We start from the raw sequence: 25757 nt of genomic DNA, 5'->3' as shown, positions 1-25757 counted from the left end.
TGCTCAGCGTGAGGGCAACGAGAGCGAGCGAACGAGCAAAAGAGAGATAAAGGGGAGGGGGAAGTACTGAATCCTCGGCTCTGCTTACTTTACAGCTTCCCCTCACGCTGCACTGCACTGGTCCCTTCTTCGTCGGAGCACGCGAGTACAGCAAAAAGTGGGCGGATATGTTCTAGCCGGATGAGCAACTCAGCGCTGCACCTAACCTCATCCGATACGACACGCTCTGCAGTATCTATGTGCATGCACACACGTGCACGCGATCCACGAACGCCAGCTCTCGTCTTCCTCTGTCGTTGCTCGTTCGCGTTGCTCGTCTTGTTGCGTCTCGCTGGCGATCCGTGGTGAGCGCGCAGAGAAACGGGGAGACGCAAAGAAAAAAAGCAACAGAAAGAAGACGAAGTGTGCGCTTTGTGGTGCGGTATGCCGTGCACACGTCTGCGTGCGGAGGTGTGGGTGGGTGGGTGCTGCGTATTACGGAACCTCTTCACGCGTGCGCCAGTCCCGAACCCTACCCGAATCTCCTCTTGACGCGCGACAGAGAAAAACAAGCGGTGCAGGGGGGAAGTGGAAGAAAACGCGTCCCAAATGTGCTGCACAGTCAAAGAAAGGCATTCACGGGCATACCCGACAAGCGCACGCACACTCGCACGCGTGTACGCGACAACCTTTAAGAAGAGCAGCAACCAACGGGCACAAAGCAGCACAGGAGCCGGCACACGTGAGGAGATGAAGGGGAGAGAAGACGAGAAGGTCTAACACGGTAGCGGATGCCACGTGTGGTCGATGCTCTCGGCGCAGCACTCCTTTTCAATTCCGCAAAGGAGGTGCAGAGGGAAGGAGAGGGGTGTGTGCCCCCCTCCCTGCCTGTGTGTGTGTGTGTGTGTGTGTGTGTGTCAGTGTGTGTACCTTATGAATAGTCGTATTCTCCGATCCGCAGAAAGCCGTGCCCTCCTCCTCTTGCCTCTTGTTGATGTGGTTTGCCCCTGCTACCGTGCACGGAAGGCCCGCGCTCACACGCATACACACACACACACACAGCGGGAGTTGTAATTTCTCCTACTGTGTTGTTGCCCTTCTTCTCACGCCGGGAAGAAAGAAGGGTCGCAAGTTGCAGGCAGGGATGACGAAGAGGAGGCTGGTGGTGACAACTGCCGCAAAGCGAGGTGGAGAACGAGGAGAGAAATGCCAATGGTGAGGAAAGAGGGCTGCCACGTGCAACACCAGCGTTTCTGCGAAGAGCTTCTCGTCCGACCTACCCTGCAATGAAGCCACTTTCAACGCCAATGATGGGTCGCCCTCTTGGTCTCCCTCTGTGTTCTTCAGTGCGAGCGTGACCGATGCCTCCGGCAATCCCCGCACTGCGTGCGTGTGCACGGGCGCCGTTGGGTAGCCTCACGTCACCTCACCTCTGTCCTCCGCTTCTCGAAGGAAAATTACCCGTTATAATGGTGGCGTTATGAGCACAACCACGTGTGCACACGCGCAGACAGACACAGCCGCGGCGAACGAGAGGCAGCTATGGCGGGAGGCCCAAGGGGAGAAGGGGGAAAGGAGAGAGGAGAGAGGGAGGGGGGGGGGGTAGCAGCAACAACAAACGACACAAAAAAGAGAGGTGTCCTTAAGCGTATGTGTATGTGTATGTGTATGTGTATGTGTATGTGTGTGTGGAGGGGGGGGGGAAGGGGGGAAGAGAGGAAGGGAGGAAGGGGGGGGGGGGGCACAGAGAGCGCAATACGACGGATACCTAAGCAAACGCACTCACACGCAGGCACACAGAAGGTAAAGCGCCGCGGCTGCCCTGCAGAAGCGGTGGGGCTGAGCGGGAGAAACCGGGGAGATGACAGCTGCCGACAGCCGCGACGCGAGGGGTAGCGGTGGCGAGCGGCAACAGCCCGGTAGAGAAAGAGAAAGAGACAGCGGGAGAATAAGAGGGGTGTGCGCGCAGTGAGAAGTGGTGAATGTAAAACTATGAGACGGTGGGTAAGTCGCGTGTCCATGTGAACAGGGACAAGGAGCGGAGTGAGCGGAGAGACATGGATAAAGAAAGCAGCGACATGCGCGCGCTCTCGAGGGCGGGTAGGGCGGGGGAGGGGGAGAGGGCGAGCATGACGAGGGTGTTCCCTTATCCCGTGAAGCTTCTCACTATGAGCGCGACAACGGGTAAACCCACTCCGCTGTGAGGGTCGCACACTTTTTTGTATGCTTCGCTTTATTCGAGTTGTCGAGCGGATGCGCGCTTTAATAGCAGCACTGACGGAGCAGGAAGAGGAGCGAGAAGGGTGGCCCCCCACGAAGGAAGGCGGAAGAGAGGAACGGTAAAAGGCGAGGTCAGCCAGTCGAGACGGTGTGCGAGAGCACAGAGCACAGACGCAAGAGAATAATAGCAATCATGCAAGCGGCATCGGCGCTCGCAAGCCCGCTAGATCACCCGCCTCGCCGTCGTCGCGTGCAGCCCGCTTGAGGGCCGCCGCTGCCATGGAGCGGGCGACGGAAAGACTCGTCTCAATGGACTGCCATTGCTGACGCGTCTGCAGCTCCATCTGGCGCAACGAGCTCAGCCGAGTCGTCGCCGCGAGCGGAGGCGATGAAGCAGGAACAGCACGAACAACATGATGGGCTGCAGCGGTGTTGCGCTGTGCGATGTGCAGCTCATGTATCGCCAAGGTGGATGGATCCGCTCGCGCGGTGGTGAAAGGGGTCGGTGTCGTTGGGGACAACACCGCGGAAACTGCCCCGGCAGCAGGCTGTAGAAGCCTCTCGCCACACTCATCCTCAGCGGCATCCAGGAGAGAGCGGAACAAGGACCCGACACGCAGTGCACGTGCGTAAACGGAAGGCACCTCGGTGAGTGGGGCGCTTGGCGGCGACAACTCGGTGGTGAGCAACGAAGAGGCGAACGACAGCCACCGCCGAACAAAAGCATCACGGTCACGGGCCGCGTCTCCCACGGTTGGCCAAAGAGCGGTGCCAATGGCGCTATCCTTTCCAGCACCAGCGTCTGCGAGGCTGTTCGTCACACGAAAGTGATCCCCTTCCGCCGACGCCGCACACGGTTTCGGCGCAGTGGACTCATCCGTTTCGGCAGCTTCTACCTCGCTTCTTTCTTCCCGCTGCGCACCGCTGCTATACTCCGCGCCACCCCTTCGCTTCTGAAGTGCAAGGCCCAACTGCGAGAGCAGACAGGGCAAGGTGTGGTAGACCGCCGCCAAGGCCTCCGCAACCTGTCCTTCACACGTGCGTTGGGATATGGAAGGGCTATCCGTGGCCCTTCCATATCCCAACGGCTCGCGCGGACGGAGATGCACCACCTCCACACCGCCGATGCCGTCATCTGCGACGTTGTCGTCACCAGAGCAACCACCCACGTCACCATCATAAGCAAGTTGCGGTGGCGGTGTCACGTAGCACAGAGGTTGGCCTGCACGGATCGCGTTGCACAGCCTGGCCAGAGAGCAGAGTTGCATTGCGCAGCAAAGCAGTGCAGAAAGGTGGGAGTGGGGGAGGTCCACAGTGGGAGAGCCTGTGTCCGATGACAGACGTACTCGCACAAGGGCAGTTGCACCACGACGCCCATCGCCAGCAGCGTCATCGCAATCGTCGTGACAACCCACTTCATGCTCGTGTTCATCATGGCTGCAGAGCCGCAGCGTCGACTGCTGAGGAGGCAGTGGCGGGTGAAGTAAGGGACATCGCCTCACAAGGTTGCTGAGGTTTCGCACAAGTGCATCGATGTGGCCGCGCTGGTACAGTCGGCGGCCTGGGTGCGGCATCGCGTCGCCGACGGCGTCTCCGTCGGCGGCAAGGAGAACGCTAGGGGGTTCCATGGTCATCGAGTCGCTGACTGCGCCGACATCGTTGCTGGTCAAGCCTTCCATGATGACATGCCACACATGTCGGAGAGAGCGAGGTGTGCGCAGGAGCGGCGATGGTGGACTGTAGCTCTCTTCGCCCGAGTGACGATGCTCGTCGTCCATAGCATCTGGCTGCGACACCATCTGAATGTACTGGCGCCAAAGAGAGCACACGGAGTGGCGGTTGCCGTCTGCGCTGTCAAGCTTGAGAACGACATCGCTGGTGCGTCCCTGTTGGCTCGGCGGCGCCGAAAGGCTCGCGACCTCTGCTGCGCAGCTACACTGCTGCGCTGCTTGTCCCTCTCCGCCACCATCGCTGGCTGAGCGGACTTGTCCATTGACGCCAAGTAACCCATCTGATTGCCCTCTGTTGCACCCGCCCCTCGCGAGATGGGGGCGCCACTGTGAGCACGGTTGGCAGCCGTGGAGATGCCCCTCCTCGCCCACCATCTGACCGTGCGCACACATGCCCCTTCCTATCGGAGTTGTGCACTGGTGGCTTGGTATGTACTGAGGTCGATCCAGCGCCAACCGCCGACACAGCCGCACCACCCGTCGATTCAGCATGTCTAGCCGGAGAATCACATGCTGGAAGAAGCCGCGATGCACAACCTTCTCGAACCACGGCTGCACTTCTCCGACCCACACCTGTGCAATCTGCAGCCTGGCCGCGTGCTTCACGTGTTCGCGGTGGTAGTTGGAGCATTGCTCTCCCAGCTGTTGTGTGCGTGCCGCCATAGCCGAGTAGAAGCTAGCACACGTCGATGTCTGAGGAAGAGCGCGTGGCGAGGGCATCGGCAGCAGGGGCTGCTGTGCTAGCAGTGTTGGCAGTGCTGATACTCGCTCTCGTGCAGCAGCGGCAGGACTGATGATGATAGTGTCTTCGACATCCTCGGCACGATCGACCTCACAAAGTAAGCCATCGTGGCGAGGAGAGCTGCCAGCCGCAATCGCCAATTTGGTCGATTGGCCACGCAGCAACGGGGTAAAAAACGTGTCTGTGGCACCACCAGGCGAATAGGAAGGAGCCGGCAGCGCTGATTCAGCAGGATAAAGTAGCAGGAGCGGCGACATGGCCCGCACCAGCACGAGTCTGTTTTCATCCAGCGCGGAACGCCGGGTCGCCAAGCGAGCCCGCGCGTCGCTGAGGCGCTGCAGTGCGTTGCGGATGCCGTGCTCGACATTCTCCAACGTGCTCTCCATCGAGGCCACAAAGAGGGAGGCGTCGACAACCGGCGTGAAGGAATATGAGAAGGGGCTTGGTGGCGTTGGGCTGAGACTCCTCTCCTCTTGCCTTCAGATAGAAAGTGCTTGACGAGGAGGGGGGGGGGCCTTCGATCGTGTGTCGGTGTGTGGGGTGCGGTTGCACATGTCGGGAGAGGGAAGAGAAAGAGGGACGAGAATGGGAAAACGAAAGCAAAAGATTTGCCGTTTTCAACCCCCACGCGTCGGCACCACGCTTGTGCACGACGTGCATGCGGGGGCGTGTCTATGGTGCATGTTTGCAGGCGAAGTAGAGAAGCTGTTATCTGAAAAAAGAGTGCATGAATGCCGAGGCACAGACAAGCACCAAAACATGCATGCATACGCACTCGGATGTACTCGCGCATGCGCAGCAGCGCTGCAACTGGTCCAGCGTTTGCCTCGCTCCATTGCTCCAGGCTCAGGCGTCACGGGGAGACGAGCTAAAAGGGGAGGCGTGGAACCAACTCGGCCGCGCCCCCAACCCTATCTCGCTGCCTGCTTGATGCCCTCCGCACATGTGCACAGAGATATACCCACACAACATACCGCACAGGTGTCGCCAAGACTTTTGATCGTGGCGCATAGATGAGTATAAAATAGATTAAAACAGAATGAACGGAAGCAAACAACGGCAGAGAGGCAAGAAGAGCAAATACAGGGAGAGGGAGAAGGGAGAGAGAAATACAGGCACAGACGCAGAGGGGGGCCACACGCACGGTCGCCGACGAGGCAACGGAAAAGGAGCCGGAAAAAAAGAGGTAGCCAAGCAAAAAACATGTGCGTAGGCATAGAGAGAGGGGGGAGAGACTTGTACATATGTACGTATATAACTGGAGCAGCCCGAGGGGGGGGGATGCGGGGTCAGCAGGAGGGCGACAAAACTAACAGAACACGCAGAGGGGAGTGTCACTGTACTTGTGGCTGGGTATGCCCATGTCACAGCGCGTGTCTGTTTGTTTATGAAGGAGAGGGGGAGCAGATGAGGCAGCAACAGCAAAAAAAAAGGAACAGGGAAACGACGGACACGCACTGCAGCACACCACAAAGACGCACACAACATGGAAAGAGAAAGGGATAAATCGATCCTAAGGAAAGACGAACAGCAACGAAGCGATGCGCTGGTGTGTGTGTGTGTGTGTGTATGTGTGTGATGCAGCCAGCGCCTGAGTGAAAGTGAAAAAGGAGAGACACGCGCGAGTGAGATCGTCGCCGCCGCGCTCGCCGAAGAGCTGAGAGAGAGGGAAGGGGAGATTGCTGCCTTGCTCGCTCAGCAAGCGTGGCACTCAATATCCATGTGCCACAGAGCCACCTCGCGCCCTCCTCACCTCCTCCGTTCTTGTCTTCTGCTCCCTACAGAGCCCTTACACTGGGCGTGTTTTGCAACTCAAACGGGTCCGCCGTGGGCACGGCACAGTTGTGGTATTGCCCCCGCGCCGTCGTCGCCCTCAATGAGCACCTCGCTCTCCCGCTTCACAATCAAGCGGTAGTACACAAGCTGTGCCACCACCACAGTGTCCAGGAAGACCTGGAAGCAGCCGCACACAATAAAGGGCAGTGCCTGTTTTGCATAGAGAAAGTAAAGCACCTTGATAACATCACCGCCCACCCACGTGAGGATGAGCAGCATAGTAAGGCCCTCGGTGCTGCGCCGCCGAGCGTTGCGGAGAATCTGCGGGAGCACGAGTAGGGCCTCGATGCCGAGCGCCGTATACCCCACCACCTCGGCCGCGTTCTTCCAGACGCGGCCAATGGAGCCATAATAGAGCAGCACCGCCACCAGCGCAGCGGCAGCGGTGATGACGTAGTTGTAAACAAGCTGAGGCGGAGTGTTCCAAAGCAAGCTGGCTTCGATACAGTCCTCAATACGGAAGAAAACCTGCAGAAACTTGGAAGTCACACACTCGACGTCAGCCGATGCGGCAAGCGATGGCGGCGTGTCGCCCGAGCCCTCGTACCCGTGGCGCACCGCGCTCGACGAGGCCGGCCAATCCGCAGCGGGCACTGCGGCGGTATTTGGTGAAGGGACCGTGTCGTCCCTGTCGCCGAATGCCCGGTTTTGCCTTTCCGCCGCTCCGCCAGCGCCGGCCACAGAAGACGACGGTGCCACTGTTGGAGCCCCTTCTGCCGCAGTCTCGATAACGGCGGCGCTGTCCTCGTCGTATATGTCCGTGACCCGGGCGTCCAGCAGCTGCTGCACGTGCACTTCCAGCACCTTGCACAGCAGTACCCCGTGCACAGCAACGCCGAGGATAGCCTGAAAGAGGAGGGCTAAAAGAAAGTGGTGGCCAATATAATAGTAAATGCGCAGTGTGTTGCTAGTCAGTAGGATTAGAGAGACCACGGGGGAGTAGCCTTCAATCGACTGGGTGCGGTGAATTTCCGCATGCTGCGCACAGTAACCAATGTGGGGTGCGATAACGAGCGCAACCTGGAAGCAGACTTTCAGCGCCTCCATCGTGGACACGCGCGTGGCGGGCTACGCGTGAGTGGGTGTGCGTTGACTGCCTGACAGGTGCCCGGTTGCGGAGATCAGGGCTACGGTGAGCAGATACGGCGCAAGGTTGGAAGAAGCAGAGACCTCGTGTGCGGATAACGAGAAGCACAGCAAAAGACGAACAGAGAAAGCCCCAAAGCAAGGAGAGTGGCGCACCGACGCTGAGGACGGAGCCAGATCAACGGACGGCGTGCTTAGTATGTGCGTGCGTGATGAAGAGGAGGTGGGGTGGTAGTTGGCCGAAGGGAGAAGACGTCGAGGTGCGTGACGAAGCTACCACAACGTCAAAGAGAGAGAGAGGGTAGTCGCAGAAGACCACACACACACACACACACATGGGCGCAGTCCCGCGCACATGCACACACATAAACTTATTCTCCTTTTTTTCACTGTGAAAGAAGGAACGCACACACAGACACACGAGAGGGAAGAGGGAAGACGTCATGCCCGTCTGCGGCCGCTTCTCGCAGGCCTGCAGACTCCACCCATCTTCCCTCCTCCCAAAAGCTACGCCTATGATCGTGCTGTCGTCTAAACCTGCGGCCTCGCCGTCCCTTTTCCTGTACACGCCTGGCACGTGTGTCTCTCTCCCTCGGAGTATGCATGTATGCATAGGTGTTAGTGTCAGTGCCGTTTGGGCGCACACTGCCGGCGGCCCTCCGCCTTGTGTGCGCCTCCGTTGCGTCTTCGCCGATGCATGCTCGTGCGTATATTTGTGTGTATGTGTGTGTGTGTGTGTGTGTGTATCACAGAGGTGTTAGGAAGGGTGGGAGACAACGACTGCACCCGGCGTGCACTTAAGACGCGAATCAAAAGAACGAAAAAGAAGGCTGCAAAACGGGAACGCAGAGAAAGAGCGCGAGACAGACGCCAACAGCAGCTTGGGAGGGGGAAGAACGGCAGCGTCGGCAGCTGACGCACCTCACACCGGGGTGTGTTGCGCACTTTCGGACAGCCTCTGTGTGTTGCTGATGAACTCGTCCGACAGCTTCAACAATCGGGTTACCGTCTCCTCAGCCGTGTTCGCTACCCACGAAACGGCCGCCAGGTTCGCTGCCTCATCACCAGCGCCTGCGGCCGGGTGAGCGCCGAACCTTTCCCTCGCCGCTGCCAGCGCCGGCAGGTACGACTCCCGCAGCGACGTCTGCACCCCCTTAGCTGTCTGCATCACACTCATCTGCGACACTGTCGCCACACCCTGAGCGGTGCGCAGCGTGCTCCAGAGCACCGCATACACCTGCCCCACCAGCGCCGCTTGCTGCAGGAAAGAGAGCCGGTCCTCGGGGTGAATGCCTGAGCCGTCACGCGCCTCAGCCTTGTCCTCGGCGTTCTCGGTAGGTCTGAAGAGCTCTGCCAGCTCAGCCCCGTACGCTGGCGGCAAGGACATGATGCCTTCCGCCGCATCCTGCAGGATCGACTGCAGAGCCGCAACCGCGTTGGCCGACGTCGCCGCCTCGTCGCCAATCTCCGCCACATTAGCCAATACCGCGAGCGACTTAGAAAGCAGCGTTAAGTCGCGGGCGGTGTACGGAGTAGGGACGCCGCGACGACACTGCGAGTGCGCGCTGCTGGTGCCATGGCGATCCTGGTGCTCGCTCCGGCTGCAGCGCTCTTGGTGCTCGATGTGGAGGCGGACGGCACACGCCAGTGCCATGTTGCTTACCGTACCAGCCGTCAGCACGCCCGTCACGCCCATCGCCGCCGCCGTCGGGTACACAGCGGAAGTTTCAGCCGTCGCGCTGTCTCGCGCCTCTTCCTCGGCGTCCCCACCGGCGCCCCCAGCACTTGCTGAAGCAGCAGCGGCGTCCTTGCTTGCCAGATCCTTCCGCGACGCTGTCATGGCTTGCATGGCGTCCATCACGTACAGCCGGATATCGTTCTGGAGGCATGCCAACTTATCCGCGCTGATCGCCTCCAGCCCCTCCAGCTCTGTCGTCAAGAACAACGCCGCGTCGACAAGACACGACAGCGCCGCGACGTACTGCCGCTCCGTCTGCCCCGTCACCTGCAAGACCTCCTCCGTGCCCCCGTCCGCCTCGTTCGCCATCACCATGCTCTCCTGGTTCGCGTTTGCCGCCTCGTAAATGACGTCGAAGACCATCGGTAGGTTGGCCGGGCAGCTGCACACCGACTGCAGCGCCATCCAGCCCTTGTGCAGGAGCGGCAGCAGCACGGCCACGGCCGCCTGCTGCGTTTCAGATGCACTCGAAAAATGTACTGTGCCGCAGCGACGTGACAAGAGCGAGGCGTCGTACGTACCGTCGTTTCGGCCGTCCCGAACCATCAGCGCCGACGCAACCAACAGCGACCGCACTACAGCGTCAACGGCAACGTAGCTCGCTGCCTCGTAGTTGAACGAGATACCGCTGGCATTCTCTGGCGCCTCGGCCGATAGAACGCCAGTCAGCGCTCCAAGCGCGGCGTCCAGAGCGATGGTCGCTTCCTCGACGAGTCCGCAGATCGGCGCCGCGGTGGAGGCAGCGGAGGCACGCGACGCGTCCTCCAATACAAACAAGATGAACTCGGCCAGGCGATCGACAGCACCGGCAGCTGTGGCCCGGGCGGCGCCGTTGTGAGACATGCATGTGAGGTTGAGCATCGCCATGGCTGTCCAGCAGCGGCCCTTGGAACTGAGACGACCCGCTATGGCCAGAGTCCCAAGCACCAGCTCCACGGCGCCCTCTTCGACAAGGGTGTCGGCCAGAGGCAGTGTGTTGGTTGCAGGGGTGCCACTATGGCAGGCCGCAGATACGAGCTGACTGCTGGTGGGGGTATCGGCGCTGAGCTGGCACATATTGGCAATGCAACGACAGCACCGCTCGCGCACTTCCGGTGTGTGCGGGTAGGCGCGCAGCACCTCCGTGATCAAGTGCGGCGGCGCTTCCGGAGGCGTGGCGGTGTGTGGCTGCACTCCGGTCACATCTGTAAGGAGACGGCTCGGTAGCAACGGCGCGGCAAGACGCGCGGCTGCGATGTGCCTCGTGTCCTCGTCCGACTGATCGAGCTGCACAACGTGCTGCAATGCGGCTTTGGTGAACGTCTCACAGCCAGCCCGATAGTGCTCTGCTAGCGCCGCGAGCAGCTGTGGAAGAGGCGCTCGCGGAGTTGGGGTCTGCTGCCCCTGCGCGTCGAGTACCAAGTGCTGCGCCTCCGTCAGCGAGATCAGTCGCAGCCACGTACGACGGAGCATCCTCAGCTCACTCCAGAGAGCGTTTATGTGTGTGTGTAGGTGGTGGATGGGTGGGCGCGTGGCCGTTCCCTCTGCGTCTGTAGGAAGAGAAAAACGTGTGCAGCATTGCATCAGAAAGCGAGATGGAGAGAAAGACGGAGACGCGGTAGCGCATCGCCGTCATGGACGCCTTCGCATACGTGTCAGGGAGGGAGAGAGCTGGTGGGGAGTCCTCATTGTCGAGCAGCACGGATCGAGCAGGCCGCTCCATCGATGCGCGCATCCCAGCCGCAGGGGAGAGGTATGGTGAGAGAAACAGCGCCGTTTTCGGTGTTTTCCCGTGGCGTTGATCCTTCCGCCAGCGATTCGGCAGCGACCTCTGCGCTGTGCCTCTGCGGGTGTGGGTGTGTGCTCCTCCTCTCCCCCCCACCCTTCGCCGCCATCCTCTCTCTCTCTCTTGCTGTCCTACGTTTTTCATTGGACTTCCTTGTCCCTGCCTTCACTTTCCATCCCGCACACGTTTTCGTTTGGGGAGGTACGCGTTGCTTCTTGTCTTGTGCGTTGACAGTATAGTGTTACACGTGATGCACACCCACCCACCCAAGCGCTGCCGCTTGTCACCGCCTCCACCTCTCTCTATGTTCAGCATGATCCATCGGGCCCATGAATCATAGGCTGTTAGTCGTCGCCAGCAACGTCGCTCACGCAACAAAGGAAGCAAGCACCAGCAGGCGAGGAGAGAGAGAGAGATCGACCCCGTACAAGACGCAGCACCAAGTCACCATCGCATACAGCCCCCGCACACACAAGCCTTACCGCTTCGCTACTCCAAAGCGCTCGAACTACTTTATCTTCCCCTTCGCGGTGTTCCGCTTCGCTCCAGCCGCCTTGCCGAACTTGCCGCTGTGGTTGTAGCCACCGGACTGGAACTTGCGCTGCGTGATCTTTCCCGACTTCGTTTGGACCTTGTCGTAGGAAAGCTTCTTGTGCAGCCGTGGGTCCTTCTTGGCCGCCATAATCTTCATACGGCGGTTCTGATTGCGCACCTTGCTCTTCACTGTCTTTGGAATGAACGGCTTTCCGCGTGCCTTGGCGGTCCTGCGACGCTGATTGTTGCTACGCCCCATCCTGCCAAGACCCGAAAAGAGGGCGAGGGTGTGATGGCAGGTGCTGGGGGGAGGGGGGGGGGACTGGGGAAGAAGACTGCGAGTGGCCGTGGGGGAGGGTTGCGTCACTGTGTAAGCGGAAGCTTTCGTGCTCTCCCCACGAGCAAAAACAAAAAAAGAGATGCCGTTGACGCGCACGTCCACGTCCACACCGAGGCACGGACGAGGCGAATCGGGTTGGTTGCGTGTGTGATACCACGTGCTCTGTAAAGGAAGAGGTAAGGAGAGCCGTGCACAGGCTTGTGATGGGGGGGGGTGCACAATGAAGGGGAAGGTTGCATAGAAGCGTGCCATTCTCATGTGCGCTTCAGCTCATTCTACGGACCCGATGGGCTGCTGTCACCTGGGGCAGGCCGTCAAGAAGGGTACGGGAGCGGCGCGAGCGCATCCGCAACGCATGCGCTATCTCTGCTTCGCCTCTGAGGCACTCCCTTCGGTGCTGACGCTAGACAGTCTTCCTTGTTCATGTGAGATAGTGCTGGTCGGCTCTCCACATGCGCTTAGGCGATTAAGTGACAGGGTGTGGAATGGCCGATACCGTGGGAGGCGTGCATCCACCAAAGGGGGTCACAGCGGCAGACACTTGCAGCCTACCCCACCCACACCCACACTATGGTTTACCGAGCATCCCGTGTGAGCGCACGACACTCGTCCAGACAAAACCGAACGAGCAGTTCTGTAGTTCCGCTTCATGTTGCACGCAACGAGGGTCGGGTGCGCGTATCTGCCTGCGTGGGATGCGCGTGTTGGGCAAGCGAGGCTAGTTCTCAGCTCCCCCACGGGAGGTGGCAACCAGCTCTGTCGAACTCGTCATTGCCACCATCAGCCGCTCCTCAGTTGCTGTCGTCGCTAGAGGACGAAGACGAAGCAGCGTTCATGAGGCGTTTGCGGCCACCACTTCGGTTAGCACTGCAGCTTTGGCGCCGCTTCGACGACGACGGTGGCGGTGGCGGCGGCATCCCGGATGCAGAAGATGAAGCGATGCCGAGCGCGCTGAGCTCTTCCTCATCTTCCAGAACCGCTAAATGACGCGACTGAGCCGACGGCGGCTCTGCTCGGCGGCGGTCTACAGGCGAGTGCGTCGTGCCCTCCTTACTCGCACACGTGGGCACCCGCCTCGCGTCTTCCTGCCGCGGCGGTGACGGTGGCACCTGGGCGTTGCTCTGGTGTTGTGAAGACGCCTTTTTTTTCGGTTGCCTCAGCAGCCGCACCTTCTTGGTCGACAACGATGACGACCCCGAGGACGTGCTCGACGTCAGTGAAGAGGCATCACTGGCCTCAGCAGCAGGGCGCTTCCGCTTGTGCAGACGGCGTCCACTCTCCTCATCCTCGTGGCGCGCGCGGCGTCGCTTCCGTCGCTGCCCCTCGTGACCCTCATTCCGCGGTGCCGAAGCCCCAGCAACACTTTCGTTATCAACAGCGTGCACTTTATTGGCTGAGTCGTGCTTCTTGCTCCTTCTCTTTGCAGCCATTGCGAGGGCGCGGTCGAGCGACGCAGAGCGGCTCCAAATCCGCGATGATGACCCCGAGGCGGCTGAAGACGCCGACGACACATCGGACGCTGCGTCTGTGGCACCTGCGGCAGACCTCTGCTTCCTGTTCTTGTTGGCGTGCTGGCCTTTCCGCGGTGGTGCCGACGCGCCCCTTGACTGATGCTGCCTCTGCCGCTTCTCACCTTTCTCAGTGCCCTTGGCTCGTTTCACATCGCTGCTACCGTCGTCCTCAGCGCTCTGGTCGTCCTCCTCTGCCTCATCATCATCGCTGGTGTTCACGATGAATCCGGAGAGGCTGCTGACGTCGTCGTCAGAGCTGAAGTACTTGTCCAGCTCCGCTCGCTCGCTAGAGGAGGTGGTGCTGCGAAGGCTCGACGAGCTGCTGGACAAGTTCAGCGCGTTCGCGCACCGCTTGCAGACGCTCATAGTGGACACCCTCTTCCCGGCCATTCCGGGCTCTGGCGGGTGCGGCCCGCCACAGGCTTCGTGGCGCATCTCCTCACATTGAGTGCAGATGAGCAGATCACCGCCCGCCTCGTGGCAGCCGGCACAGCGGCTCATGGCGATTAGCAGCGGTGCGGTATCGGCGCAGGCGTGAAGTAAAGGGGAGTCTCGCCAAGTGCTGACTACGGATGAGCCATCCACTGACACACACGCCGCTGCCGGCGTCTCTCGTGGGTGGCTCTCGTACGGAACGTTGGCTAGCGCGCTCGTAAAGGCACGACTGGCATCACAGCTGTTCGCGCCACTCGCAGTCGGGGCACATGATGAGGACGCGGCTTGTACCGCACCGGCAGAGTTGCCATCGCCACTGGCCGTTGCGCGCGTCAGCGGTGACCATACCGATAACTTCTGGTCGCCAGGAAAAACAACGCTCCCACGAGTGGAGGCGGCCAGGCTCTCCCCCGCTCCCCGCTGCGACGCACCCGCGCCTCTTTGCGCGTATGAAAGGATGGAACTGCTCACTTCCTGCAACGCCTGCACGGCGAGCTGGGACGCCGCAAGCAGTTGTTGCTGAGTGCTCAATACGTAGGTGTACTGCTCTTGCTTACGGTGGTAGAGGCCCAACAGCTGTTGCTCGCGGCGTGAGAGGGGCGTGATGAGCGACGCAAAGCATGCGGACGCGACGGGTCTGCGCTGCTTCGTTGATGAGCCTCGCGAGAGCGCCGAGGTGGTGCAGTCAAACAAGTACACGAGCAGGGCATCCACAGCCTCTGCTGCGGACCGAGACGACGCGCAACAAACTCTGTCACCGTTGGGATGGGCTGGTTGGCCGCCACAGCCGCTGGCCCGTTCGTAGGCCTGCAGCTCCTCGGAAAAAGCCTTCGCTACTCGTGGCACAACATACTGCACAAACTCGTCACTCGACGACAGCGACGTAGCCGCAAGCTCGCTTTCAGTCAGACCAGCTTGGCGATCCGGCGAACGGTCACTAGCAAGGCCTCCGACACCCACTTCGCCGGCAAGGTAAAAGGGGTAAGCCTGCGCCAGCGCCCGCCACTGCCGGTCCGACAGATCTGTCATGGGCAACTTGTGATTACGTGTAAGCACGTATGTGGGCGTGTGTCTCTTTCCTCGATTGTATCGCTTAGGGCGGCATCCATAGAGGGTGGGGAAGGGGGGCGGCTTGGCAGCCCCGTCTCGTCACGCTTCTATGGTGTCGCTCCGGAACCCTTCACGGACGGGAGGAGACTCGCCAGCAGACGGCGAAGAGGGTGTTGTGAACGGAATAAGTGAAAGAGGTGAAGGAGGGAAAGGCATCACACGCAAAGTCAGGCGTTGACAGCGGAGACAGAAGAACGCCCAAAGAGAGGAAGAGGTAAAGGGTGCAGAGACCGCGCGCCTTGCTACATTTTCCAAGGTTGGAAAGAAGCACCGCGGCACTGCACACGCCGCAGAGGCCGCGCTTCGTGGCGGCTGCGTTTTGAGAGACACACCAGAGCGGTGCCGAATTCAGCCGCCTTGCTGCGTGTGCCGCATATAGCCTCCCTCACTGTCCGGGAGCACATATGTCAACAAGCGGACAAAAGAGAGTAAGTGCCATCGCCCGGGCAAGTGGTCGAGTGCAAGGGGTCTGCTCCGTCCATGCGGTCGCTTGCCCCTGTCTTTGCCTCTTTCGGTTTGACATATCTGATCGTCTTGTGTGCATGCATATGTGTGTGTGTGTGTGTGTGTTTTCGCGGGAAGGGGAGGGGAGGGAGCTCACCGTCATGTATGTCGCCTCATCACCACACAGCAATGCCCCTCCCCCCTCCTTCCAAATCCTCCTCATGCCATTCGCACTGCATGCCGCCCGTGTATCCCACTCATTTCACCACCAACACCAACGAGAGATGCTCGCTGTGTGCTGCCGACTAATGCGAGCAGTAAAGCGCGCCCGCACGGGTGTAGTGGACAACAGAGACATAGGAGGCGGAGACGGAGGCGGGTTGAAGGCATGAAAGAGGCGCGCCCACCAACGTAGCACCTCACCACACAGCAGACACCGAAAAGAAAACAAAGAAGAGCTTACAAACTATGTGCGTGTATATTTGTGTGTACGCGTGTGAAGGTGCCCAAGAGACTAGCGTGGCAAAACGAGAAACAACAACCAAACACAAACGATATCACGAGTGGAAAAAGAGAGGGGGCCGCGTGTGAGTCCGTGGGCGCAGGTGAAGATGTTGCGTGTGTGTGTATGTGCGTGTGTGTGTGTGTGTGTGTGTGTGTGTGTGTGTCGTCTCCCTGCGCCCGTTCTCCACAAACCTCTTTCTGAACTGCTAAAAGAGGGAGAGTGCGAGAGCACCAAAGAAGAGAAAGAAAAGAGTGCGCCAGCTGCACTCAATAGCGGCAATCGCGCTCATTTCGCTCGCACGCCACAACTCTACTTCCTGCGCCACACAGTACAGTGGGAGAACCCCAGCTGATAGTGGCGAATGTGATCGCGGATGAGGAAGGCCTCGTCCGACTCGCTCAGGAGCTCCAACTTGCCCCCCAACGCCGCCTTCACTGCATCCTCGCTGCGCACGCCGTCGTCGTTGCGGCCGCCCAGCCAGCGTGACTTCTCCGTCGCATCCTCCCACCACGAGTACGGGTCTGCGAGAATGAGAATTCCATCCTTAGCCAGGAGACGTACAACGCTGTTGAGCAGGCGCTGCGGGTCTGGCACGCGATCAATCAGGTTAAGGCAGAGCACGCCGTCAAAGGTCTCGCCCTTCTTTGCCTGCCAGTACTTGACGTCGGGGTACAGGCGCGACGTCGTAGTTGCGATCTTGCCGTCCTCCTCGAACATGTTCATGGCGTCACCGGCGTAAAACTCGCAGCGCTCTGGCCGCACCGCGCGAGGCAGCTCCAGCTCGCGCTTCTCCGTGATCTCGCCTTGCACAGGGGCGGTGTAGGTGACCTTCTTGCCTGAGGTCGGCTGACTCACCACCTCCTTGGCGAGGTGAATGAAGACCTCCGAAAAATCTATGCCGATGACGCCGCCGTCGAACACCTTGGACATCTCCAGCACCGAGGCCCCTGTTGCGCAGCCGATGTCGAGCCCGCGCAGCTTGCGCTTGCCTGGCTGCATGTAGGTGCGGAACTTGTGAGCAACGCGCGTCGGGAAGTCGTAGGCCTCGCTCACTGAGCGCAGCCGCTGCGTGTAGCTCTCGCACGACGGCGTGTAGTGGAACTCCATGTACTGGCGCGCCGCCGTCTCACTCTCGTAGATGTCAGAGCTCTTCGAATGACTTTCCGAGCGGGTGGCGTCGTTGCCGGCCCCGCAGCACCGTCGCATCACCTTGACAACAATCAACGTGGCGCCAGAGGCAACGACAGCCGTCAAGGCGACCGCACCGTAGAGCTTCCGCTGCTCGGCTGTCCAGTCTTTCGTCAGCTCATTGAGCTTGTCAGAGAGTCGTGCTTGAAGTTGCTGCATTGCTTTGATGTGAGCACAAGTGACTGCGCGGGTGCACGCCTCGACGCACGCCGACACCTAGGCACAAAACCTGTCACGGACCTCGCGGCGAGTGTGCGAGACAAGCAAACGCGAAAACTGGCTTTTGTACGCTACAAGGAAAGCAAGCGAAGGGCGGAGAATACGATACGGCGAAAAGGTGCACGAATACCTACCGTGTACTGCTGTGCTGCGGGTGGTCGACGGTCGCCCTCTGTGCGCGGCGTCACCCTCTGCTTTAACGTAGTGCGTGGTTGGATATGCGCTGTGTGTGCGTGAGTGCAGCCATGCATGTGTGTGCTGAATAAGGTCGCGCACACGCCTCATCGGCCACCATGGACGTGTACGCAGGAGAAGAATGGGGAGAGCGAGAGGTTGGAAAGTGGCGGTAGGCGCAAGAGCCCCCTCCCTGAAGGAGAGGAGTGGTGCGACGAGCCTACGGGGCTCGTCGATGGCGGGCGCTGGTGTGGCCGCGCGCATAAAGCGAAACGCGGCCGCTGCGTGGATGCGAACGTTTATGTGCGCACCGACCCCGCGAGTGCCTTCCAACGCCCCGCTAGATGGTAGCAGCATCTCCACACACACACACACACACACGTCTGCTTGCGAACAGAGCGCGAAAAAAAAAAGCAGCTAGCGACCGCGTGAGAAGACGGGAGGCAAAAGACTATCATGCAAAGGTGACGTCGTCACGTCCTCGTCCTCCTCGACCTCCACGAAACGCCGTGCAACCCCTACCCCTTCTCTCTCAGTCGCGTGCGCGCGCGGAAGCGTGCACACTCGGCAGAGTGGGCGCATTGTCGCCCCTCTCCCTCTCTTATACCTCACGACTGTGCAGCTGCTCTCTCTGTCGTTTTCGATCGGCAGACAAGCAATATAGTGGCTGTGCATGATGGGGGTGAGCGGGTGTGCGCGTATCTATGAGGGCCCTCGCTCGCTCTCGCTCCCTGTGCACATGGGTGCGTATCAGGCACGCACAGAACACATCGAGGAGGGGAAAGACCGACACACGGAGGCGTCATCCCACCCGCCACCCTCAAAACCACGACTCGTGCGAGAGATGAGAGACGCAATGACACATAAAGCAAATGAGGGAAACACAAGAAGACGAACCAAAGAACAAACGCCGCAGAGGCGCGCGCCCACGCACCATCGCGCCAAAGGTGAAAACCCTCCCATGCGTGAAAGGAAAGCAGCCGTAGCAGAAGGGAGCGCGAGTCCGTGACGGAGTCCACGGGGGGAGGGGGACGCGACGTGCGGCGACCACAAAATGGCAGACACAAGAGAAAAAGAGGCAATACAGGTCTGAGGGAGAGGGAGAGAGGTAAACTACTCCGCCACAGCACGACAACGACTCCACACAACACCTAGTCACAATAACACCCATAATAACAGCAGCCAAGAACACTATCGGCAAGTAGGGGAGGGGGTGGTGAAGACATGCAAGCACAACGAAGCGAAGCACGCCCACGCGCGCGTAGAAAATGAGATGGGGAAAGAAAATAGGCGAGAAGCGCGTGCAAAATACGCACCACACAGAGACATTGAGGCGGCTTTCTATGCTTATTCACCTTGTGGAAATCAGAGGTGCAAGCTGGTCCTGCTGTGCAACGAGTAGCACAGCCCTGAGTTTCGAGTATATATATATATATAGGGGGGGGTATTAGTTGGTGTCTGTGTGTTGAGGGGGGTGGCACTGTCGACAAACGAGGAAGGGAGAGGCCAGGTAATGGAAGAGCGTCAGGCGATACACTCTGTGTGTTTGTATGCCTGCGCCAGCTCCTGTGAGCCAGAAAGGGGAGGATGTGCGTAGGACAGGAATGAAAAAATGATCGGGGAGAAGCAACGACGAAAGAAAGAGCAAAAAAGGACGGCTGCGACGCGTCCCTCAGCATCTCGCACACTCTCACGCACGTGAAAAGCAGCGCACAGGGAATAGACGTCAGGTACACTGCAAGCGAAGAAATAGAAATACACGCGCACACATACGCGACGCGGCACTGAATCGCGTGCGAGAGACGGAAAAGGAGAGGATGGGGGGAGGTCGGGTCGACCTTCCCAGCCAGGACAGCAAAAAAAGAAAGGGGCAACGACGGCACGGACGAGATGGGCTAGAGAGGAGAAGGTGGGGGACAGAAGTGAGGTACACCCTTTCTCGTCTTTGCTGCAGGACGCACGGCTAAATACCAACAATCAGAGCGAAGCAATGGAGGGCAGAGACGGGAAAAAAAATGAAATGAAAAAAGAAGAAGCATTCATCAGTGAGCAAGCACGCAGGCAGAGGAGAGACAGACACCAAGACGCACACACAAATGCATCACCGTGTGGGCGTCTGGAAGTACGTCGGTGTGTGTGTGTGTGTGAAGGCGGATCCATTCGCAGGCACCTCCTCTCCCTCACACGCCATCCATCTCTTCCTTCTTTTTTCGTCAAGTGCACCCCTTCGTTGTCTGTCCCTTCTTCTGACCTTTCTCTATGCAGCAAGGCCGACAGAGATGAAGAGCCCACTTGTCGTGCGCCGCGTCTTCGCGCTCACTTGATGCTCGTACGCGACGGGCTCCTCGCTGTCGTCGGCGTGGTCCTCGAACTCAGGGCCCTCGGCGCCGACGTTGGCGCGACCAAAGAAGCTAAGGTTGTGCGAAGGTGTCCGTCGGTTCGAACCAAGCATCGGCTGATCATCCTGGGCTCCGCTGTGGCCGGCGCGGGCCTTGGCTGGCTTATTCGGCCGCCGCATCTTCTGCCGAGGCTCATACAGCGCCTTCACAAGCATCCACTTGGAGGAAGAGAGCATCTTGTGCACCTTGTCCTTCGACACGTGGACCTTGTGGCGCACCGTGAACTTCGCGTCGAGGTGTGTCGGTGTGACAATGAAGCGAAGGTTGCGGATGTTCTCCTCTGGCTCGTTTGTAGCCTCAGCGGCATCCTGCATGAAGGCCTTCGTCAGCTCATCGCGTTTCTGCGTCAGCGGGATATCCCAATCACAGCCGTGGAAGTGCAAGCTGTGGGTGGTCAGCTCAAACCCAAACTGATCAATCTGGCGCTCCGGACGCGGGTATCGGAGTCCGTCGATGATGCGATCACCGCTATCGTCGTCGCTGTTCCGGGCAGTCTTCCTGCGGGTCTCGCTGTCGTCGCTGTGCACAGACGCGGGCATGGTTCACACAGGCGGGGGGAAACAGTTGCGATCCTGTTGGGTTTGGGGAAGAGAATGGAGATGCTGGTAATCTTGATAATGAGAGTGGATACCTTGCTAAGGATACAAGTGGTGTAGGCCGCGGAAGAGGAAGAGCACGCGTATGCGTGTATGCGTAGTCATGAATGTAGCAATGTGTGTGAAGTGAGCTCGGTGCCACCTTGTATCGTTACCTTCTTTTTCTCGTAATGATCTGCTTGGCAACTTATTTTTGTGTGCGTGCGCGGACAGAGGCGTATACGGGAAAGAGATAGAGAGACGCTGATGTGCACGAAGAATGGAGACGAGAGAGAGGAGAGAGGCAACGCGCGAACTTCCCTCGGCGCCGATGGCTTCACTGTGCAGCACATGTGCGCCCCTCGTTCTCTATGGCTGTTTCTGTGCTGCTCGAACACGCACACCCACAAACAGAGCAGCAACGCCTCCAGAAGCGCGCACGCCCGACGCGCTCCTAACTGCGCCCTTGGTTGCGCCTGCCTCGTCCGCCTCTTTTTTTTTCGTTCCTATGATGATGATGATGATGATACCGTTTCACAGCTATACTGCTAACCTCTTGTTGGAAGCAACGCAAAAAAAAAATGTCGACGCTCATTTTTTGCTTGTTTTTCTCTTCTCGCCTTCGCCTGCCTCGTCGCTGGTGTCGCTGTTGCCAGCTGGCTATCCTCCTCCGTGTGCGTTTGTGCGGGAAAGGAAAAGGAATGGTGTGTGTGTGTGTGTGTGTGTGTGTGTGTGTGTGTTTCGCTCGCTCACTCTTGTCGGTTGCGGCTTGACTGGACTATCTCAGATGAAGAGAAAGACCGCGCGATGCTTGTTACGACGCCCCGCACTGCATAGCTGTACATAAACACATATGCATATATAAACACAGAGGTCCTTTCCTTCGCCTCTGCCTCGCACACACCACACCACCGCTCATCCTTTATCCGCGCCCACTCGCTCTGGCCTGCCTCCTTCTTTGTCTCCCTCCGCCAACCTCCCCCCCCGCGCCCTCCCCAGCCCCAGCTTTTGTTTCGCCTCTTGCCCTTTTTTTTCCGCGACGACATCCATCCACCCTGCCCATCACCCCCGACACCACGAGCAGCCTTTTCGACTTGGGGTTCGTTGTTGTTGCTGATGCTCTCGGTACCACGCACAAGCCAGACAAGCGCACACGCACACGCAAGAAAACAAAGGAGGGGTGGGAAGAGTGGGTGGGAGATGCACAGCGATGAGGATGCTGCTCATCGTTGCCAACAGCGGTCTTAGTAGGGACTGGGCGCAAGGGAAACGCCACGAAGAACAGTCTTGATGATGAGGGGGGGGACAGCAAGAATCTGCGAAGCACCGATGCATACAAGAACACATTCAGTGGAAGAGGTGAAGAAGAGAGAGGGAAGAGAGAATGAAGTGGGCAGGAGGGGGGCGCACACAAGCAGTCACACGCACCTACACCGAGCGAGCACGTATGCCCCGACACACACACACACACACACACACACACATGCACGTATATGTACTTACAGGTACACCTACAGACAGACAGCGGGAGACGCACGCAGGCAGGCAGGCAGGCCTTTACGAAACAAACAGAAGACTCGCACGACCACCACTCCCGGGCGCCGGGGAGAGACGAGAGAACAACAACTAAGCGCGTCCGCACTCCCCTCAAGGGCACGAAAAAAGGCGAAAAGAGAAAAAAGACGAGTGGGGAAAGGGCGGTGATGATGGCGGCATCATTGCGCGTGAGCACAAAAAAAAAAACTTTACATATATATATATATATATATATATATATATATATATGCATGCAACAGCGAACGACGACGAAAGACACCACCACCACCACAGCATGAAAGAAAACAAGGGGGAAAAGACGGATCGTGACCAAAACGCAAACAATGCACACACAAAATAAAATAAAAAGAATGACAGGAGAGGATGAACAAGAACACGAAGGAGAGACAGAGCACAGCGAGCGACCACAATGCCACCGCACGCACTTATAGCATCACATGTGATCGTATCCCGTGTGCGCGAGTGGTTTATGATTGTGTGTTGCACGGTCCTTTTACACTTTTTCTTCGTCTTTCAGTTTCTTGATGTTGGTTTCTTCGCTTCCTCTCCTCCCGCACCTACAGGTGGCAGTGATGGCGGCGGCGGAGAGGGAATATGATTACAATGAGGTGGTGTGCGCAATGGGGGTTGAGCTTGCAAGCCCGTGCGCGCACATGCAGCGTCCGCCTGCCGTTGCCTCCCACCTCTCTCGCACGCAAGCAAGCAAGCAACTCAGTACACACACACACACAAGCACCTGAAAGCAAAATGAGAGACGCACCAAGTTGCACAAAGGTGCGCATGAAGTGTACTGAATATTTTCTGCCAACCGAAATAGCACCCATACATACATAATAATGATGAAAGAATGAGACGAACCACAACACATGTGCGCATACACACAAACACATCCGCCATCATCGAGATGGTGCCTGCGTTTGCCTATCCGTCTGCGGCTTTGGTACGCCACAGATCAATGACAACGGTACAGCAATGGTAGGAGTCGTGGGAAAAACAGTTGAAAGAGTATGTCGAAGACGAGCCGAACAACGACAACAGACAAGAAAACAAGAGTAATCGAGAAAGAGAGAGAGCACCTGCTCTGCAGTGTCGTGATCTTCCCTGTTTGGCATCGGCATTTGCTTTCAGCCACTTTTTTCTTGTTTTCACTGTGGTACGTATCAATATAACGTACGTGCATGTGCGCATCTCCCATCCCCAGCGAATGCATCTGCGTGTCTTGTCGTGATGTATGTGTGTGTGTGTATGTATGTGTATGTATGTTTGTGTGTGTGTGTGTGTGTCTGCTTCGAGCAACACCGACGCACACGCTCACGCACACGCACATACACATACATACATCACGACAAGACACGCAGATGCATTCACTGGGGGTGGGAGTTGCTACTGGAGAACAAGAATAGCGCACACACACAGCGCACACACACACACGGCACAACAAAGACCAGAGGCAAAGAAGAACTGGAAGTACTTGAGATGAAAAGACAAAGGAAAAATGAGAAGAACGAACGAAAAAGGAAGCCCTCGTGTACGCAAGCACGCACGCACAGCGACACAAATTGGCGAGGCGTACAACAAGCCAGAATGTGAATGAGGGTAAGTTCCGTCCAGCGCTGCCACTGCATCGTGCGCGATTCGTCTTATTTCTTGCTGTCCCTCGTGTATACCGCCCTCGATGTTGCTCCAGGAGGTGTGGCGTCTCTCGCCCTGGCACTTCTCTGTTTTTTTTTTCTTCGTTCGCCGACACCCACGGGGGACGCTGAGAAGGCGGAGCCGAAAAGGGATCATGGGTCACTCTGTAGGTCTGTGCGCTGATTGTGTGTGCGCTTACGAGTGCCTGTCCTTCTTCCCCCTCCTTTCCTTTCTCAGCTGTTGTTTCGTTACTACGCGGGGCAGGGAGAAGGAGGGGCAAACAAGAGGGGGTGCACAAGGCAAGCACAAAGCCGTGAAAAAAGGGGGAGAGGAGGAAAAGAGAACGAGGAGCCAACAGAGGGCGTGCAGGAGAGAGAGAGAGAGAGGGAAGAGAGGGGAGGGGGGGAGGCAATCCACTTTTCTCCGGTTTCCTTCGCTTCTGTACGTGCCTTTACGCGCCACAGTGACGGCTACGGGTGCTGATACGGTTGTGTGTGTGTGTGTGTGTGCGCGCGCGCACTGCGGAAGATAGGAAGAGAGGGGAGGTGCTATCACATGGAAGAAGCCAGACCCCTCATCTGAGGCGGATCAGCGCGACAGAGAAGTGCTACGCGCGCACCAAGACAGACTCCGACACAAGCGCGCAGAAGGAAGAGATTGAAAAAGACAATGGGAGAAGAACACCACGGCATTCAGTATGTGGACAGGAAGAGGCAAACACCCAGAAAGATGAAAAGGATGCGGAATCGGCACCACCGGGCAACGTGGCAGGCGAAGGTGAAGAGGGAAAGAAGGAAGAACAAAAGGAAACGAATCCACGCTACAGCAAAACATATCGATGCAGGCAGCAAGTGCATGTGTGTTTGCGTGTGTAGTGTGGCTGCAAGAGAGTGAGGGAAAGGCAACGTACACACGCAGGTGAACGCATTCGCCGGCATGAAGGCGAAGCAGAGAGAATTAGTGTACACACATAAACATGCATGCGTGCATACATTTATGTTTATGTGCTTATATATATATATATATATGTGTGCGCGCGCATAAAATATTGGAAGAGACACAAGACGAAAAAAAAAAAAGAAAACACCGAAGAAATAGAAACGGACCGGAAAGGGTATGGAAGAGTCGCCATACTACAGTCTCGAATAGAAGCGCTTCCGCATGTCACAGGTACACGCTGATTAGCACGCACTTCGCTGCACTTCTCCTTTTTTTTCGGGGGGGGGGGGGGGGCTTCTTCTTCCTTTCTTGCTCCTTCTCTGTCTCCTCCGCCGAAGTTGCCGCCACCTCTTCTATCGTCATCTTTGCTCCATCCATCACCCTCATCGCACCCCCCAACCACCAGCCCACACACGCGCCCGCTTCGTTGCCGTAGTCGCGCACCCATCTTTCGCCACCCCGCCGCCGTTCGCTTCGTCTTCCCCCGCCACCACCGTCACCTCGACACTGCCGCACGCACATGCCCAATCGTCGCCGTTGTTTGTGTTTTTCTTTTTCTGCTTTGGGTGCGCGCCTTGCTCTGCCGCAGCACAATGGAGAGCTGAGCGTGGTTTCCCTTTCGCACCGCACACGACGAGGGGTCCTTGTGTTCAGTCTTCTCCTTCGGTGTGTCAGCGGGTGGGTGGGTGGGGTAGCTTGAATTATCGCCGGGCACTCACGTGGTCACGTGTTGCGGTGCGCCAGGTGTGAGCCTCTGCTTGCGTGTCTCTCTCCCTCCCTCTCGCCCTCCTTTCCGTTACCCCGTTGCCGGTGTGTGGCGACACCGGGGGAAGAAGCGAGCGAGAGAGGAGCGCAAGTACAACGGGGATGAAAGTGTGTGCGCGTGTGCGCGCGGCCGTCTACCTGTACCTCACGCCTCAAAGGTCGTGTACCGCTGACAAGTCTTGGGGAAGCTGTACTGCTGGAGCGCCATGTGGATCGCTTTTTGACGTGCGCGGCTGCCGCTGTAAGTGATGAACGTCACCTCCATACAGTCGTTCATCCTGATCTTGAGCCGTCTCGCCTCATCCGCCATGACAGACGCGCCGTCCCGGATGTC

The 25757-nt window shown here is 58.4% G+C and overlaps 8 protein-coding genes across 8 annotated transcripts in view; all 8 read right to left on the bottom strand.

The window, feature by feature from the left end:
• Positions 1-2390: 2390 nt before the first annotated feature.
• On the bottom strand, positions 2391-5057 carry LMJF_26_2050 (conserved hypothetical protein; the record flags this gene model as incomplete). The annotated part of the gene is made up of 1 exon (XM_001684159.1): positions 2391-5057. The coding sequence occupies one exon, from the start codon at positions 5055-5057 to the stop codon at positions 2391-2393; it is 2667 nt and encodes an 888-aa protein (XP_001684211.1).
• Positions 5058-6483: 1426 nt separating this feature from the next.
• LMJF_26_2040 (conserved hypothetical protein) lies at positions 6484-7554 on the bottom strand (the record flags this gene model as incomplete). The annotated part of the gene is made up of 1 exon (XM_001684158.1): positions 6484-7554. The coding sequence occupies one exon, from the start codon at positions 7552-7554 to the stop codon at positions 6484-6486; it is 1071 nt and encodes a 356-aa protein (XP_001684210.1).
• Positions 7555-8515: 961 nt separating this feature from the next.
• On the bottom strand, positions 8516-10894 carry LMJF_26_2030 (conserved hypothetical protein; the record flags this gene model as incomplete). Its single annotated transcript, XM_001684157.1, has 1 exon — positions 8516-10894. One exon carries the CDS (start codon positions 10892-10894, stop codon positions 8516-8518), a length of 2379 nt encoding a protein of 792 aa, XP_001684209.1.
• Positions 10895-11604: 710 nt separating this feature from the next.
• On the bottom strand, positions 11605-11889 carry LMJF_26_2020 (conserved hypothetical protein; the record flags this gene model as incomplete). Its single annotated transcript, XM_001684156.1, has 1 exon — positions 11605-11889. One exon carries the CDS (start codon positions 11887-11889, stop codon positions 11605-11607), a length of 285 nt encoding a protein of 94 aa, XP_001684208.1.
• An 872-nt stretch (positions 11890-12761) lies between these two features.
• Positions 12762-14945, bottom strand: LMJF_26_2010 (conserved hypothetical protein; the record flags this gene model as incomplete). Its single annotated transcript, XM_001684155.1, has 1 exon — positions 12762-14945. One exon carries the CDS (start codon positions 14943-14945, stop codon positions 12762-12764), a length of 2184 nt encoding a protein of 727 aa, XP_001684207.1.
• A 1339-nt stretch (positions 14946-16284) lies between these two features.
• LMJF_26_2000 (conserved hypothetical protein) lies at positions 16285-17322 on the bottom strand (the record flags this gene model as incomplete). The annotated part of the gene is made up of 1 exon (XM_001684154.1): positions 16285-17322. The coding sequence occupies one exon, from the start codon at positions 17320-17322 to the stop codon at positions 16285-16287; it is 1038 nt and encodes a 345-aa protein (XP_001684206.1).
• Positions 17323-19813: 2491 nt separating this feature from the next.
• On the bottom strand, positions 19814-20494 carry LMJF_26_1990 (conserved hypothetical protein; the record flags this gene model as incomplete). Its single annotated transcript, XM_001684153.1, has 1 exon — positions 19814-20494. One exon carries the CDS (start codon positions 20492-20494, stop codon positions 19814-19816), a length of 681 nt encoding a protein of 226 aa, XP_001684205.1.
• Positions 20495-25568: 5074 nt separating this feature from the next.
• Positions 25569-25757, bottom strand: part of LMJF_26_1980 (conserved hypothetical protein) — a gene marked incomplete at both ends in the record, with an annotated part of 621 nt that continues 432 nt past the window's right edge. Inside the window, one exon of the mRNA XM_001684152.1 lies at positions 25569-25757. This exon is cut by the window's right edge and continues 432 nt beyond it. Within this exon, the coding sequence (XP_001684204.1) occupies positions 25569-25757 (189 nt within the window).

This window comes from Leishmania major, chromosome 26 (genome assembly GCF_000002725.2).
Source record: "Leishmania major strain Friedlin complete genome, chromosome 26".
NCBI classification, from domain to species: domain Eukaryota; phylum Euglenozoa; class Kinetoplastea; order Trypanosomatida; family Trypanosomatidae; genus Leishmania; species Leishmania major.
The sequence above is the reverse complement of the archived record's forward strand: the minus strand, read 5'-3'. Positions and strand labels throughout refer to the sequence as shown.